Source organism: Rhagoletis zephyria, unplaced genomic scaffold, assembly GCF_001687245.7.
Source record: "Rhagoletis zephyria isolate East Lansing unplaced genomic scaffold, Rhagoletis_zephyria_1.1 Rzeph_scaffold_06566, whole genome shotgun sequence".
In the NCBI taxonomy this organism is placed as follows: domain Eukaryota; kingdom Metazoa; phylum Arthropoda; class Insecta; order Diptera; family Tephritidae; genus Rhagoletis; species Rhagoletis zephyria.
In genome coordinates, this window is record NW_016163649.1 from 13,530 (window position 1) to 32,174 (window position 18,645).

Below are 18,645 nucleotides of genomic sequence, written 5' to 3' on the forward strand. Positions count from 1 at the left end.
ATTATTGTAAGGCAGATCATAAATAATTTTTATTGTATTTAACAATCCATAAGGCATCAGCATTCTCTTTGGGCGACATTTGTGTGCCACCGATGGCGAATGTGCTGAAAGTATTTCTAGAAAATGGCCAAACAAAGTCATTTAAGTACGATGCGACCACCTCTGTACAGGTATTCAATTATAATGTTATAAATTATGCTTATGTAGTTTGGTATTGCTATTATGTATATACATATATACATATCTATGTATGTATATGGTTTGCTGGAATAACTTTATTCCAGATTGTAGAGTTGTCTACTTTGATTATTTGCTTTGGCTAAAAATTGACTGTTTTCTCTGAATGTAATAAATAGAAGAGGGGAATGTAGCATGAAAACACAATTAACATCTAATGAGAGTTACGTCAACTAAATATGTTTTTCTCAACACTTGATTTGGTAATGCACAGTTATGTAAATTATTGTTATAGTTACCAAATCTTGTGTTGAGAGAAACATATTCAGCCGACTATTTTCTCAGTGTACATCCATATATACATATTAGATGTGACACTATCCGTGAATTCGGATATCCGTTCGGACATTCGTTCCTTTTTGTTATCCGGATATTCTAAAAAGTTTTTGGACGGATTCGTAAATTGTTCTCAAAATTACTGCATCCTTTGAGTTGCAAAATAAGTAATAGAAGGCTTCATTCATTCAAAAACAATTGTTAGCTCTGATCCAGTGTTGGCAAAATGTTAAACTGATTAACGATTAAAAATTAACAATTAAAATGTTAATCGCGATTATTGATTAAAATTAATTAATCGTAATCACTCTTCTGTTGGAATAGATCTTTATGGAAATGCCCACCAATTGCTTTGGTTGAGGAGGAAAACCGACTTAGCCATACCTTATTAACTGGCCTTCTGTGCAAAGGAAAATTCCAGCATAAATTAAATAATCACCAAACCCACTTAATCAAATTGAGGTTTATTGATTAAAAATTAATTTGTTTAGTCTCGATTACGATTAATTCTTTAATCAGATTAAAATAATTCATGATTAACTATAATCGGATTGAATTTAATCGAATTAACTAATTGATTAAAAAAATCAATCGATTAGTGCCAACACTGCTCTGATCCAATACTTTTCATGTAAAACCCTCTAAAAATATCAAACAGCAAAATTACTCTGAAGTGAGAGTAAAAACATTAACCAGTGATCGCTAGGCAGTGATCGGACTTATACCACATTGTGGTAGATCTGCCACTTTTTTGAGCATCTACCACATCTACCACTCAAGGTCTGAAATCTACCACATATTCGCATTTTTGAGTAGTTTTATTTTTGCTTGACATAAGTAAACAAATCCGAATGGGAGGATAAAATAAATTGTAAAATAGACAGAAAACACGTTTTTATTGTGTTAACTTGCAAAATATATGATTTATAAAAATAATTAATAGCACACTGCCCGTAATTCCTTTTTATTTTACAATATATGCATTTAAAATCAGTCGCACAGCTCACAATTGAAAATTAAAATTAAAAAAATTTAAACTTTGAATAGTATAGGTTAAGAGTTGACATTTCAGAGAAATGTCGAAATCACTTCTACTTTGTTATGCCTTTGGTCTAAATCATGATAGAAGCATAGCAAGGTAGAACCGTCCTCTCAATTTGTCGGCCATGATTTTTTTTTTTGAAGTTTGCCAGCATTTTAAAATTGTATATAAATAATTGAAAATAAAAAAAATTGAAATTGTTCGAAATTGTTGTTGCTTGATATTGAAAATTAAAATGTATGTGAGAGTTGGTGAGTAAATTTAAAAATTAAATTGCTTGGAAACGTCAGGAATTTTAAAAGTGCCTCTCAGCGGTTCTGCCTTACTATATTTTTATCATGGTCACCTCAGATAAAGATTAATAAAATATCTACTGTCACTCACAAAATTGAGCGTATGGCTCTTTTTTGTTAATACTCGCAATGCTTTACGTTCCTAAATCTTTTTGTTTATTTTGTATTAAAATATGGCTTATATTTTAGCAAGCCCCATTTAAATCCAAGAATGAAAGAATTCAGGTATGCAGTTTTATAGCCTTATAGCCCATTAAATTTTAGTATAATAATGTGCAAATCTAAAGTGTCTAAAAAATCGCGTTGTTTTTTCAGAACTTTTTGCTGGCTGTTCTACGCATTTTTTCCATATAAAAAATTTTCAGAATTTTTTTTTAACAATATACATATATATATATATGCCTCAAGAAAATTTTGAAACCCATTTTGAGGGCACCGTTCGCTCGAGTTCAATGAAACATACACCGATTTGAAGGATATAACTTCCTCTAATCCAGAAATGTTAATCACGTTACGTAGGGGGCGTGGCATCTGACACACAGACTAATATGTGAAAACCAATATATATCTATAAGACCAATTACGCTGGGGAACCGAAACTTAGCACGGGTGCATAAATTCTAAATACTCTACTTACGCCGAAAAATTGTATGTATTCTAAAAGGAGGCGTGGCATCTCACATAAAAACTCAAATTCTCATATCGCTTATCTCTGGAACCGCTTATGCTAAAGCCCTGAAATTTGACACAGCAACATATGTTATCAATACCGTACTAAAGGCGAAAGGTGGTAGATTTTGGAAAAAAGGCGAGGCATCTCCGATACAAACATAACTTTTCATATCGCTTATCTGTGTAATCACTTATGATAAGGGAAAGGAATTTGATACACCTACATCTATATTCATATGAAATGAAAATAATCATTCAATTGGGAACCATTTTTACCGGATTTCTAATCGCATTGCATGATTCTTATATTGTAAATATTGGGGTTTAGCCCAATCTTGACAAAACCCCGTGTGAAACTGCCGTTAGAAAAGGATATAATATATTTTGCTTTACACCTCCTAGGTACTTTCTTAACCTCTAACGATTCTGATGAAAAGAAAGAAGAGTTTATGCAGATGTTAGCAATTTAGTTTTTAACCTTCCAAAAGGATATCCGACCTATATAATCGAAAAACGTATTTATAGCCTGAATCGGTATATGTTTAACATATTAGTCAATGGGCATTTCATCTATACATACAAACATATACTCATATTTTTTATAAATTAAAATCCAGATTCCGTTCTGGGTCTAATTTAGAAAGCTAGTTAGGAAATTAGGTTTAAAATTTTCCTGTAAATTTGCTATAACTTTTGATGGTGGACTTCAAAAAGGGCATTCGCATAAACGAGTCAATATGGGTGACATGCAAAATTCAAAAGTGTATAAAAAACTGTCGAATTTCGACAAATGGACGATACTAGTGAGCATAATTGCGCCTATTTGTGTGTCTCCAAAGTATTTCATTTATTAGTACCCACTTGACTAAAGCGAGGCATAAATGTTTACACGACTTATCAAATGCGCAGATTTAAACTTCCCAATCTATCGATTTTGGTGCAAAAGTGTTATGGGAGAAAAAACCGACCTAGTTTGAAAACTTACTTTGAGAAAGATGTTCGTCCTTGGCAAGTCCTAAACACAGCAAAAATAGACCTACACTACCTCCTGGAATGAAAGGGCATATACATATGTGACAACGATGACTAATTCTCGCACCAACATCAACATGTAGCCCGATCCAAATAGTCGCTGCAATTTTTGTTGTTTCTTAATTTTTTGTTATGGTTCCATAGGCCGAGGCCACGCAATGAGCGGCTGAGTGGCGCCATACAGAAATGGCCACTTCAATAGTATTTCATATGTTTTAATTTTAAGCCGCTCATTCCGTGGTCTCGGCCTTACTATAGTGTTTCTTTTTATGCGCCTCACTGTGTCATCCCATCTTCTTTGGTACACGTTATGTATGCGAATAGATCTTGCATAGAATGGTTATCTGGAGGGTCCCCATAGCCTTCTTATTTGCCTTGCATATGAGCACCGAAACCCATATCGCCAGAACAATTTGGGTTAGAATCTAGTCTTCGGCTTTAAGCCTAGAAATCCTGTAAAGTCCAATTAAGACACAATGCCTGAAAAGTTTGGTGCATTATATTAAAATATTATTCGATTTCACTTCATATGTACTGAATGCATAGCTAGCTGGTGCAAGTGATAGGAACTTTTTCAGCACCTAATGACTCTTGGCCTAGCAAAAGATTATAAACTATTATTTACCACCTAAACGAACGAAAACGGTAAGATCTAAGCGCCGCCAGATATAACTTATTTTCGAAGTAACAAAATATTTATACTAATGCACTTAAGAATGTACATACGTGTATCTACTTGCTTGGGTAGGCGGCCCATTGACAGCAAGCAGGTAGGGAAGGTACGTAAAAACGTTTCTTACCCTTGTTAAAGTTGAAATTTACGTAATATTGCAAAAAATCATTTTCAGTATTCCCAGCTACTTTTTGGTTGCTTCTGGGGTTGAAGTAATTCACTAGCTGATAAAACAAAACTTCAATTCGTTTATTTTTACCTTATTTTTATTAGCTCGGGATGTAACTATGTAATATTGATGCGCCTAAAAGATGCAGCGATTTCTATTCTCAAGCTACAGTACGAATGGCAATTATAATAGGCAGGTTTTAGTTTTTTAAACTATAATTTAGATTTTTGTGTGGAATATGGCTGGAAATTATGTTACGTATACGCCATGCGTTTTATCAAACCTAAGAGGAAAACCACTATTGATTATACGAATTTTAAGCGTCTGGCGAACATTGATTTTTAATAATATTTTGTAAAACATATGTAAATACGTATGAAAAAAATACCACTCCTATTTTAACAATGGTAAGTAACGTTTTTACGTACTTTTCCTACCTGGTGCCTGTTAAAGGGGCGCTTACCCAGCAAGCAGATACCCATGCATTTTAAATTTTGTTACTTCCAAAATAAGTTTGGTCTGGTGGCCCTGCGAGCTTGGACTAAATATGCATATACATATAGCATTCCAAAAAGTCCGACTGGGTATGTGTATATTTTAAGTGCACATGATCTAACAAAATTATTATCCTTCTAGGATGTAATGGGTTCGCTTTTGGACAAGCTGTGCCTCTCAACAGGAGAAATATTTAGCCTTGTGCTAGAGCATGTGAAAAGTTTGAAGCGAAATAAACTCACATTGCTCGATCCTGAGGAATCTTTAGCGCGTGTAAATATATTTTATAAATGTTTACTGAAAATCTTTAATAATAAATTTTGGCATTATTATAGATTGCTGCACGACCAGGTGCGCACAAGCTGCGATGTCTATTTCGGGTAACTTTTGTGCCAATATCGGCAGCTGATTTAGCTCAAAAGGATCTAAATGCACTCGATTATTTGTATATGCAGTGCTGTAATGATGTTACTCAAGAGCGTTTTGCGCCTGAACTTCAACCGGAGGTTGCGTTAAGACTAGCCGCATTGCATATGCATCAGCATGCCTTGGCCAATAACGTTTCTCCAACGAAGTTGACAGTTAAATTTGTAGAGTAAATGAAATGTTTATACAATACTTAGAAAAATATATATGACTATCTTTTAATATTTTCAGGCGTGAGTTCGGCTTGGAAAGATTTGTGCCCATATCTTTGTTTGAAGGTATGAAACGAAAAGAGCTGAGACGCTTAATATCACATTTCTTAAAATTAAATGCGGAGATGACGGGATCATCAACCAAAGTTTTGACACAACTTCAGGTAATACTTATTGCTATTCTCAATTTTTCGAATTGGCACAAACTTACATAAGTAGGCATGTTTGTGCAAGTCTACCCAGCAGAATAGGTTCCACATGATTTTTAACTTTAACCGTTTGGTGCGTCTAGACGCATCTACTAGCTTATTCTCGAGTTATTTTTTGTAAATGCAGCGAAAATTATATTCAATTCAGACACAAACAACATCAAAATAAAAACATCGAGACCACCATTGGTAATGTTAAAAAAGAAACCAAGTAATATTTAATCGTACTCAAGAATAATTCCAGTCCAAGTTATTTGGGATTAAGGAGAAATTTAAAGTTAAAGCAAATGTTTATTAGTGCGATTTTCATTAATTCGACTAAAATTCGACTCCAAATGGACTTTAAGGAACTTTCAACAGCGCAATGATTTGAAAACTATGAAAAAATGTTTGCCTTTAGATTGTCTAGAGGACAGAAGGAAAGCATTCCGACCATTTCTCACAACGCTAAGGTCAGATTAACATGGTGTCTAGTCCTGCAGCGAAACATTTCGTATTTTCCTTCTCCTGGAATGGTGATTTAACAGCTTAACCAATTTAAGAAACACCATGCCCCACATCACTAAGTCTCTCTCCACCTAATCTTTCCAACGCAGATAAGCCTTCCTGCACAAGCGGGTACCGCTTCGAATACCCGTAAGGCTGGAGTAATTGAATTCATTCGTACGACGTGGTATGCTCTGGCTGCTGTATTCTTATTCAATGAACTAACTGCATATGTATGTAGATATGTATACCAATGTCGTTGTAAAGCTCATACAGTTAGTCGTTCTAAAGTCTCAGGTACCCGCCGTAACAAATGCATAAAGAGGCGCCACCTTCTTAGATTATGTCAAGATTGTGGTAGGTGTTATTGAGTTGGATTCAAATTATCAACTTATTTCAAAGCGGTTTACGATGTTGCGATGTTTATATAAGCGCTCATACAAGCCACCACATATCGACGGTCGCTCCCCTTTGTGTGACAACATCAAGGCGCACGCCACAATTTGGAGGAGAAGCTCGGCCAAACACTAACATATGTGTAAGCGCCAATCTATTATTATTATTATGTTGCTATCACTAACCATTTTTCGATAATTTTCGATTCCACTATTAATAGGAGCGTTCCTTATCTCCCAGAAATAGTCCGAAGTAGTCAGATTTAGTCCAAAAAGCGTTCCTTAACTCGGAAATGACAGCAAAAATGAGAGAGCAACAGTCAGTGAGAGTGACTCTCATCAGTCCGAAGTAGTCAGATTTAGTCAGAAGAATTTTTTCTGGCAAAATCCTGAAAAGTGTCAAACTCAACTGAATTTAAATTAACGGAAATTAAAGAATACACAAAAAGTGAGAATAATCTAAAAAGTAAAAAAAGTGAATTGAAATTGGAAGGAGGCAAAAATAATTGATATAGTCAGTGTTTATTGTGCTTGTGCTTGTGTGAAGGTGTTTTGTACATACATTTACATTCTTATTTGACGTTAGCTTTGTTGTTGCCATTCTTTGGACTAAAAATTTGGTTTTTTGCGTTCCTTTACTTTTCCTGTTATTCTCTTTTAGTGAGCGCATTTTGCTTACGCTCTGACATTTTGACACTTTTCAGATTTTAGTGCAAAAAGATAAGGAATGAACCTAATAAATGAATAGTAAACTGAAATTCTCAGTGCAGTTACAATTTAGTGCAGGGTGCAGTACAAATTCAAAAAACTGATATCGGGCTCTGAAAATTCAATAAAATAAAGATCAAATATTACTTGAATGCTTATTTCGTAAATAAAGTCGCAAGAAAATATATACTTGTATTTTAATCTGGTGTCTTATGACGTTTTTGTTGGACGTTTAAGAAAAAACTTGTCAATTATATTGAACCTATTCTGCTGTAAGTTCATACTTACATATGTACATGCATACGCAGTACTTATACTTGACTGACATGAATTATTTTAGGCGAAATTACACTACTTAGATATTATTGCAAGTTTACCAAGCTACGGCGCCAAATGTTTCAGCACAAACCAAAGAGAAGGAGTCGAGCGTGTTTTACTTGTTAGCCCGAGGTTTGGTTTGAGTCAAATATCCAGTACCAGAAATTCGGTGGTAAGTATTATTTCACATATACATATGCAATGGATGTATGTATTATGGATGTTAATTTTTTCGCTTTTTACGATCTTGGCATTTTGTTTGAGAATCTCTCCAATCATTAAAATAAAAAATAAATAAATCGGTTTGAAACGTAATTTTTTATTTAAAGTGAAAATTATTTCATAAGTAACAAAACCAAAGACAGTAATTAAATGTATACGCATTTAATAATACTTTGCGTATACATATCTGATAAAGTAACTTAAGGTTATTATTTAAAAAATTCAGTGCATTGTAGAATAAAAAAATGGGAACCAAATGAAAGGCGGAATTTCTTTAGAATTAAAAAAAAAATAAATATTTTGGATTCACGACGGGGACAAATAGGTAGTTTCTTTAATTGAATCTGCTTAAATTCTACAGAATTTTCTCTTTAATTTGGTACCCATATTTTTTCGCTAGGCGTATTTCACTGATTTTTGTTTAATCATTTTTGAATTACTCATGTCAGAACAAAAAACTAAAAACCCAATTTTACTATATTTGGCTCATGGTTTCGCGAATATATTTATTTTTTGTGCGTAAAATTGACTATCGCACGGTGTTATATGTAAAATGAGCTAGACATTTATAAAAAAATATTAATTATTGAATAAAAAAGAAGAAATATAGCAACCACTGGTCCACAAAAGGAGTTTCTATTATTGCCATAATAGGCATATACAACCTTTTTATGTAAAGTACGAACAAATTTCCCAAAAGGGCTAAAAAAGGGCCAGGGGCAATTTTAAATTTATGTGGCCAAAAAAAGTATGTGGTAGCTAAATCTAGCCACCAAAAGGCTAAAACGGCAACACTGGTTCTATGTCACGTATTACCTCTTGTGCTTAATTGATCTGTTATGTCTATCTGATCGCTTATGGCAACCGTTCATTTTTAGCAGCCAAAGGTAGACAGTTTTATCATTTGTTTATTAGGGTGTAACGATTTATAGATGCATTCCGGTGCACGTAAGATACCATCTAAGGGTCAAGGGTACTAATAGACATAGACCGTTTTGCAGTATCACCGACGATATGCTGTTTATCAGACCAGCGCTGACAATTGTTAGGTCTGGCGAGCTGATCTGTAACAAAGTTGAATTGGTGTGGAGCTTCGTCTTTTGGACCGCAGTTATTAATATTCAATGCCGGCCTATGAAGACGGTTGTCTCCTTGGGTGCATTTCTTATAAAAAAAAAAAAAACATTTGCCGTTCGGAGGCGGCGTAAATCTGTAGGTCCCTGCTCTTTATGTGACAACATAAGGCGTGCGCCACAAATCTAAAGAAAAGCTCGGCCAAACAATGGCCAAATGTTTTTTTAGTTGAAAAAAGCATGTGCCATGTGAAAATAAAATTTTTTTCAAACTTAAACAGCATTATTTACGTGTAAATTTTCCTTTTACTGACCCACATACTTACATACATATTATACATATAACTAAATAGAATGCTTACACATGTAATACTCATGTATATACTCATACAATGTTTTACGTGATATATTTTTTTCGTAATTTTTTTATAAGAATATAATACATACCATATCGTCGCTCGAATAAAGAAACAGTGTAAATGCCACATACACTATTATTCGATAATTGCACCATTGGATAGACAATCCTGTAATCTATTAGAAAAATATTTAGTTTTCTTAAATATCTCTTTGGCTCACTAACCCTGCAAACCAAAATTCCAGAAATCTTAAGGAAATCGTTAGGAGTATCTCATTTCTGTAACGATTTTTTTTACGAATTTTCAAAGAAAATTATATGAAGAGGTTGACACGAACTCGTAAAGAAATTTCTGTACGAAAAATAAAGAAAATTCTGGAAAAATTCTGAAAGATATTCTTCACATAGCAGCATTATTTTCGTTGCTTCACAGATTTTCTTCCGAAATTTCGTAAAAGAATGGAAGTGTGCGTAATTTATTTCATTTTAGAAAATTCGGCAAAAAATCGAATTAAATCTTAACGGATTCTTTAAAATTTCTTTACAATGCAGAATACTCTGAAAAAATGGTTTGCAGGGAATTTATTCCCGAAAAACGAAATTGTATTTGTATGGTTTGTAATGGTTTATAAAAACTTCCAATTCGTTTTTCTCAAAACTATACTTTTCATGTTACACTATTTCATTATTCCAGCGACGATATATGGAAGTCAAAGTTTAGCGCCTCTGTAAATGTATGTTTCTAGGTATTTAGTAAAAACCCTATAATATTTCTGATATGCTTCATTATTTTTGATACAGCCCCAGCCCATATCGGCTATTGAGGATTTTAGTCATGTCATTGTTAACCGAGACGATGACGTTACATGCAATGTGGTCATATTTATGCAAGGTGACAAAGTTGTGAAATTTTCGATGGAGGACCGCGATGCATGTGAATTTTCACTAGTTTTGGCTGGGTATTATCGATTGCTGACAGGTACGACTTTGTATTCATTGAATTTCTGTTAATATGAGTTTAACATAATTTAAAATATACTTATTTTTATTTAGGGAAAAGGCTCCCATTAGAGCGAGAAAAGGAACCAAATGATGAAGACAACGCACCTTCATATTTATCACAACACACTGTATTGCCCGCAGCTTGGAGCTATTTGTTGCCCTTACACAATAGAGCGCACAGCATAAACTTTCTCATGACACCACCATATCATCCGACAAATAAAAAGGAGAAGTTGTCTGCTACTGAAAGTCCAGATGCAATCGGACCGTCTGACGTTAACTACTCCAGCATTACGGATATTAAACCAAAACCAAAGAGCGTTTCATTTGTTAGTAACGCTGCGATGGATCTGGATATTCACAGTGTTATGGCGACAGAGTTACTAGAGGAAGCAAAGGATTCTGGCATGAGCGATAGTAGTGGAGGTGGAAGTAATTATTGTGAGCAATCAAACTGCTCGAATACAAATGATTTTATTGAGGCTAAAAATGAAGAGGTGCTTCGGCGCGTGCATGAAATGCAGAAAATGGTGGAAAACTCTGAACAGTATTTGAACGAACAATGCGAGTACGTTCAAGATTTTGCTACCCGCCAGAAATCATCTGGGAACTTTAATTATTTCGGCCGAATAAATTCATGGCAAAATGATTTGTTAAATGCGGAACAAATCGCGAACAAATGGGGCGGTACAATAGAGTTCGACAGCGATTGCGAAAGCATAAACAGCAGTAAGGTTTCTTCAACAGAGGATACCCCACAACCAGGTGCCCTTAAGCATAGCGACTCCTTAGTGCTTTTAGCAGAAGCTATTAATCAGGATATTAATGGCATAACCCAGAGCTTAAAATCTATCGGTAGCAATAGTCAGGATTTAGTAGCAACCAGTGCAAGTGTTAGTGAGGCGTCCAGTCCGCGCTCCGAACGAAAATTCAACAATCTCGGGCAAATACTTAGCAACTTACAAGCAAGTGCCGACTTTTCCCAAAGCGAGAGTGATTCTGAATCGGTTAATTCTCCAACAAACTCACCAACAGCACGTCGACCAATAATTCTGTACCCGGGAGAAACCAGAATCAGCTCTAAAAAGAATTTAGCATATCGTAGTAGCTTCGGCCTACATAGTCCCGATGGCAACAATTTCGGTCCCGATACCAGAGACTATAATTTGAAAGAATATTTAAAGCAACTCAAGGAGATAAGTAATATTGAAGATCGAAATCACGATACCGATATTGCTGCGAAGAAACTGTCAGAAATTTATGGTTTTGAAATACGTGCGGACACATTTATTGAAACTGATGCTGATTTAATTGATCTACGATCTATACCGCCTCCACGAACCCCCGATGAGTTAGACTCGATTACCTTGCTGACTGCAGCACCACACGGATTCGGTGATGGATCCAAAAAGACATCTATACCTGATGTAGACGGCGATTTAGATAAATTTTTAGCGAAAGTAATAGTTGCACCGCCGACTCAGAGAGCTACGCCTGCTAAAGAGCTAACACCAGAGGAAATAATGTCATTTATTATACCACCACCACCTAACCTAGAAGAGATTGAAAATTCGAAACAGGAGCATAATTTATCAGAAAAGCAAACCGAAGGCTTATACAGTAACTCTATATTAGAAACAGGAGAAAAAGCTAAAACTAAATCTTTCGAAAGAATTGACACAAACCGGTCACTCAAGGAAGTGAATTCTAAAGAATTTAATGTGGGTAAAGGAGGACACGTCATCGAATATGCAACAGTTGAAAGAAAAGGAACATTTTCATGTTGCCCTAAGTCTAAAAAGGAAGATAATTTCAATGAATCAGAATCGGCAAATATAAGCCTGAAGTTACCCCCTCGTTCGCAATCTATAGAAGCATCACCTCCACCCATTCGGCCTCCTAAAAGTGCAGAACTAATCAAGCGATTTTCACCAAAGAAACAACAAGGCTCTATTGGAATATTACCGAAAGTGGAAACAGTTACAAAACCGGAAATGATAATGCAGACTGAAACACCACCTATCCTACCGCCAAGAATTTGTACTTCCAGCCGCGAAGAGGAAAGTCGTTCCCCTCCACCGGTGAGTGAAGCCCCAAAAAAGCCACCTCTACCGCCAATAGCCCACCGTCCTACTCCGCGAAATGCACCAGTTAATACAACATACTCTATGAAGAAAAGCGTTTCACCAGTCCCGCCACAAACACCTCCTCGCATTTTCCCGGCGTCTAGTCCTAGTTCAAATTATTCCAGTAGCTTACAACAGCATCACCTTATTACCCCGTCAGCTATTGGTTATCAAAGATCCGCCACTGATTACTCCTCGACCTACCTTCAGAATTCAGTAAGCGATAAATGTCCATTCTCTTTGGTCTGCTCTCCACAAATGGCACGAAAAATAAAAACTCCTGGACCTGTCGCCGTTCCTTTGAATCCCAACACAACACAAAAATTCGGCGAAAAATATATTATAAAAAATGGACACGTTATTGACAGCGAAGCACTGCTGGCCAAAACCGATTTAGCAATGTCAGGACTTATGGTAAAACTAGATCAAGTAGCCGCTCAGTGTTCAGCAGCGCAACTTGCTGGTGGTGGCATTAGAATTGATGAAGATAAATTCCAGCGGGCGCGAAATGAACTGACCGAACAAACATTAGTTTTGGTGACTGCGTCAAAATTCTTGGTGGTGGCTATGTCCGATATGACGTTATCATCATTGCCAGAACATCTCACTTCATGCCTCACAGCGATCCGGCGTATCACCGAACTCACTCAAGATATGACGCGCCATACCTCATCACCTCTGCAAACCCGTAACATCGTACTCAAAGTGCATGACGTGGCTTCCAGTTTCAGAGAACTAGTAGGTGTAAAAATAGGTCCACTTGGCGCAGGACCACTTGCATTACAGGCTGAATGCTTAGCTAACGTCTTAGCTACATTACTTCGCAGTTTACGAGTCTTCTCACCATGATTTCTTACATAATGATAAGTTCAACCAACAGAATAAATGTCACGCATTTATGAAATCTATGACGCGATTTAAAAACACTAATACGTCGGTTAGTTACCAACGATTGTAACTGTATTGTTATAACTATAAGCCATATACATACGAGAACTTTAAAATATAGGATATGCTTTGCATGCGTTAGGGCAAAGAATCGGAATCGGAAGATATCAAGGCACATTAAACAGGTAGTATCAAGGTGTATTTAACAAGGTGCTGTTGGGGCAACAGCTGAGTTTTTCGCCGTGGAGGGCATTACGTCAAAATTATGTATTTGTTGTAACTCATACCAATGGCAGTATGGATAACTGCGTATAATTTGTTAGTGTAATTTTTTACTTATATACGGCTAACACCACCTTGTTAAATACGCCTTGGGTAGTATCATTAGAGCAGCTGATTTGATTTTTATTTTTTCAAATTTGGTCTCGAAAATGTCAAATATTTTTAATCTATTCTAACAAAAATTCTAAAATTCTAAGTACCCTGTAACTTTAAAGCTCACTTTATATTTAAAGTTTGCATTAAAACGGATGATTGTGTCTAAAGTAAAGCATTTTATTATCGGTTTGAATTGGTTTACAACCAAGATACATATGTACATGCGTAAAATTCTTAACGTTAGTCCTAGCTTTATATTTAATCCAACCTTTAAATATAAAGTGTGCTTTAAAGTTAAAGGTTACATCAGAAAACGGCCCTAAGAAAGAAAGTCGCAATTTAAATTTTTTCCAATTTCAATTTTTTATTTGTTTATATTTTTTTTGTATTTCACATGGCACGCTTTGATTTAGAAGAAAAAAGCTGAACAATTGTTGACACTTTCGATACCGAAAGCAACAACAAAATACACGCACCTGTTTGATATGCCTTGGAAGATATCGAAAATCAACTAATCAATTTATTAGATTAAGCCAAAATTTTTTAATTGTTAATACAATATTCCACATTTCAAGGAATACACATACATATGTATCTATGCACATACATAAAAAATTAATTTTTTAACAGTTTGTGTTATTTATGTAATACTCCTATATTGGCAGTAACAGCTAGTACCGTCCGAAAACATTAGAGTAAAGACATAAATACATATAAACAAACACGTACACATACGCGTACATGTACGTTTACCCAGTGGCAAAATGTGGAACCATTACCTTTCTCTGTCCAGAAAAGATTAACAACTACGGTTGAACGAAAAGATGCATCGCAATATAAGCGAGCGGATGAAGTGTAGCTTTGAAGTCATAAACAAAACAAAAAATTTTAAAACTAACTCAAGCGTGTTTCTTGTTCACGTTATCCCCACAGCTGCTGTAGCCGAATGGAATCATGTTCGACTGCCGTGTTGTTGGTCACGGGTTTAAAACCTATGGCACGCACTTTATTCTTTATTTCTATATATGTATATATATTTTTTTAAATTCTATTCACAGTTTCGTAAAGCGACATACGACACACTACTTTCGTATGACATCGCTGTGGGGATATTCTTGCAGCTTTTCGTGCATAGGTTAGCCCCTATAAGCATTACTTTTATAACCACGTTCACAATACAAACTCAGAAACTGTACTCACGTATACAACACATACACAAAAACTGTACTCACGTACATAATACATATACCTTGTTTATACCAACGCAAGAAACGTATTGACAAAAAACTGATTTGACTCAACACATATTTCTTGCAAGCATTTATACCTGTGTGGTTATAGCGAACTCGCATAAAACCGTATTCAAAAGTAAACAAAATATGTTATTTTTATTCGATATTTTCTTAATAATTAATTTGCGCGGTGGATCGAAATGAAAGCGAACCAGAATTTAAATTTCTTATAATAATAATTCAAATTTAAAACGGGCTGTATAAAGAAACCCCGCCTTTTTTTCACTTCGCGTCAAATGAGTGATGTGTTTATACCTGTTCTCTAAACGATGTGAGAAATAAAAAAGCGATTTGAAAACAAATTCGAGTCAACACACTTTTGAATTTCTGAGCGTATTGAAAGTTGATTTATGCTTCCGTTTTGAATCCCAGCGAACTGGGTCAAAGCGCTTAATTGTCGGTATAAACAAGATAATACACAAAAACGGTACTAGACTTTCGTTTTGATTTCGAAATTTTTACACATTGAGAAGATAGCTTACCGCCATTATAGAAGTATTACATATATGGTGCATGTATACAAATACACTATATGTATTTATATATATATATATATATATATATATAAAACTCTACTCACGTATATATATGTATACATATATCTATCACGGAAATGTTAAAATCGAACGTACGTACATGGCGTATGAGTTACTGAGATGTGATGAGAATGATACTCATACGCCATGTACATACGTTTGATTTTTAACTTTCGTGATAAATGGTAGATCCAGGATCCGCCGTTTTGAATTTTTAAAAACGCCAAACGGGATTTAAAAATATACCCTTTAGACTATTTTGTTCAAAACTGTTTCCAACTTTTTAAGTCAAGCCAAAAATGGCAAAGAACGTCCCGTATATATGTACATACACATATACATACATACATACATATATAAATATTTATGGTCTTTATGCAGATACAAAATGTCAGCTATTTAATTTAAAGTTCTGAAAGATAAAGACGGAAATTTAAAGAATTTGTTTGGTGCTTCATGTGTTGGCCGACCAAATTGTCCAAGTAAACTCCAACTTAAGTCGCGTTTGTTAATTTTCTTGTGAACAATTCATCGTACGTATGGACATTCGCTTATCTATGCATGCATGTGCCGCTATACAAATGAGTCTGTGTATTCGTGCATTTCACAAACAATTATAATTTTTTTCCTCCTCTTTCATCTAAATTTTGGCAGTTGACTACAAATATACAACTTGACAGATGATAGTTTGGGCGTTTAAACTTAGTTTAACTACTTAGTTTGACTAAAAAACTGCACACTGAGTTTGAACTTGGTTTACACGACAAACAGAGTTAAACTCTCTTTGAAAAACTGGCCTTTAGTCGTTAAGTCAGTTGCCACACGGAATNTAAGTTGCTAATAAGGTATTATTACGTGCTCCTAATTCCCACTGGGAAACAATTATAATTTTTTTCTTCCTCTTTCATCTAAATTTTGGCAGTTGACTACAAATATACAACTTGACCGATGATAGTTTAAACTCGGTTTAAGCCAGCCAGATTGGACGTTTAAACTTAGTTTAACTACTTAGTTTGACCAAAAAACTGCACACTGAGTTTAAACTTGGTTTACACGACAAACACAAACAGAGTTAAACTCTCTCTGAAAAACTGGCCTTTAGTCGTTAAGTCAGTTGCCACACGGAATATTTTAAATGGTATACAAATAATTATAAAACATTTTCTCAATACCCTCTGAAAATTGCGCGTGCCTATCATACGGGAAAGTCTTTCGAGACGTTTCTGTAAAGGCTGGTTGCCAGAATAAAGAATGCGATGACTAAAAAGCAGTTCAATTTCGGCATACAGGTGGCAGAGATGCCCTAGAATAGTACGTCACCATTTCCTCTGCCGAGTAGATTCCATAAGGTTCAGTTCCCTAAGCCTGAATGCTGGCTTAATTCCAAGACCAAGCCCTGGTTCTTATATTGATGACTGCAAACGTGACACTCAACATCTGGTGTAAATATCGAATACGCGTCGGGGGAATTTGGCACGGTACTCCAAGCCGAGATATTAGCATTCCCCTCGGCCATGCACTAATTGGTATTAAATAGGTGGAAATGCACGAGTTTACGTCAAGGCATTGGCCAGCCCTCTTAACTATTTCCAGACTCTTTCGGCAATGCAAGTCTCGACTAAATTATGTTGAAAAACATATCGAATTTGTGTTACTCTGGGTGCCGGGTCACTCGTTAGTACCTGGNCAAGACCAAGCCCTGGTTCTTATATTGATGACTGCAAACGTGACACTCAAGATCTGGTGTAAATATCGAATACGCGTCGGGGGAATTTGGCACGGTACTCCAAGCCGAGATATTAGCAATCCCCTCGGCCATGCACTAAGTGGTATTAAATAGGTGGAAATGCACGAGTTTACGTCAAGGCATTGGCCAGCCCTCTTAATTATTTCCAGAATCTTTCGGCAATGCAAGTCTCGACTAAATTATGTTGAAAAACATATCGAATTTGTGTACCTCTGGGTGCCGGGTCACTCGTGAGTACCTGTCAATGAGGCATCTGATCATTTGGCCATAGAGGGCTCAGACCAGGTATTCCTCGGTCCGCAATAAGTTATTGCACGCCCACCTTCGCCGAGACGAATATCTAGGCTTTTTAACACCCAACTATATGCTTCGATCTATTCCGAAACCATGAAGATTTAAGCCATACTAAAGGGAACATGAAAACAGTACTTGGCGGGTGGGCGGCATATAACATGAGTGCTGTTTTCTGTGTGCGTTGTTTGGTGTATTTAGTTCCGAGAAAAAAAAGTGCCCTGCGACTAATTACTTTTCTATTAAGTTTGATCAAGCGTGTGGAGACTCGTATATGGCGTATAAGTAACATTATTTTCAGCTCGTACGTACGAGTATTGCACACAAAAAAATAAATAAAAAAATCGTAGAATTTTCCAATAAATTACGCGAAATATTAGTCGCAGCGTAGAATTTTTTTCGTTTACAAAATGATACTTATTTCATTTTGGCATGTCAAACGGGAAACAAACAGTCAGTTATGGAATTAATTCAAAGTATGGTGACAGATTAGCTGGTCTTATCCGTGAGGCTTTCTATATATCGTCACTACACACGAATAAAGGCGCGATAGTGTTTTGACGGCGAAAAAAGGCGCATAAAAAAATTTTGCGAGAAAATATGCTTATGAAAAACTTCGGCGAAGTATGTTTTTGACGCGAAAGTTTTTTATGCGTCTTTTTTCGCCGTCAACTTTTGAGCTCGCGCCTTTATTCATGTCTAGTGACGATATAAAATAAGTGTTCTTAAAATTAAAGCTCTGTTATCTGTACAATCAATCATTTTTTCTGTTTTCAAAATAAGGGAGATCAGGGTTTCAACATTAATGTGGTTATTTAACGCTGAGGTCGGTGTTATGCAGACAAACTTGTGTTTTGGCAAATTAAATGGCGGCTGCGTAGTTTGCTCGGAGGTGATTATGTCGAGTTTGGCACAGGGTTGCACGCTGATTGTGGGTTTCTTGGCAATAACACGAAATGAAAGTTTCAGATGTACACATCGTGTACAAATTAATATTTTTTATGAGATTGTATAGGCAATTAACTGTGCCCTAAGCTTTGAAGCTCTTACAGCGTAATGTCTGGATTATAATGGAAGTAACGGAACGAA

The 18,645-nt window shown here is 35.7% G+C and overlaps 1 protein-coding gene across 1 annotated transcript; it reads left to right on the forward strand.

The window, feature by feature from the left end:
* Nucleotides 1-21: 21 nt before the first annotated feature.
* On the forward strand, nucleotides 22-13,555 carry LOC108373297 (uncharacterized). The gene is made up of 7 exons (XM_017629166.1): nucleotides 22-170; nucleotides 5,031-5,162; nucleotides 5,225-5,484; nucleotides 5,547-5,691; nucleotides 7,666-7,815; nucleotides 10,098-10,275; nucleotides 10,350-13,555. The coding sequence occupies exons 1-7, from the start codon at nucleotides 93-95 to the stop codon at nucleotides 13,271-13,273; spliced, it is 3,867 nt and encodes a 1,288-aa protein (XP_017484655.1). The 5' UTR covers nucleotides 22-92; the 3' UTR covers nucleotides 13,274-13,555.
* Nucleotides 13,556-18,645: the final 5,090 nt, after the last annotated feature.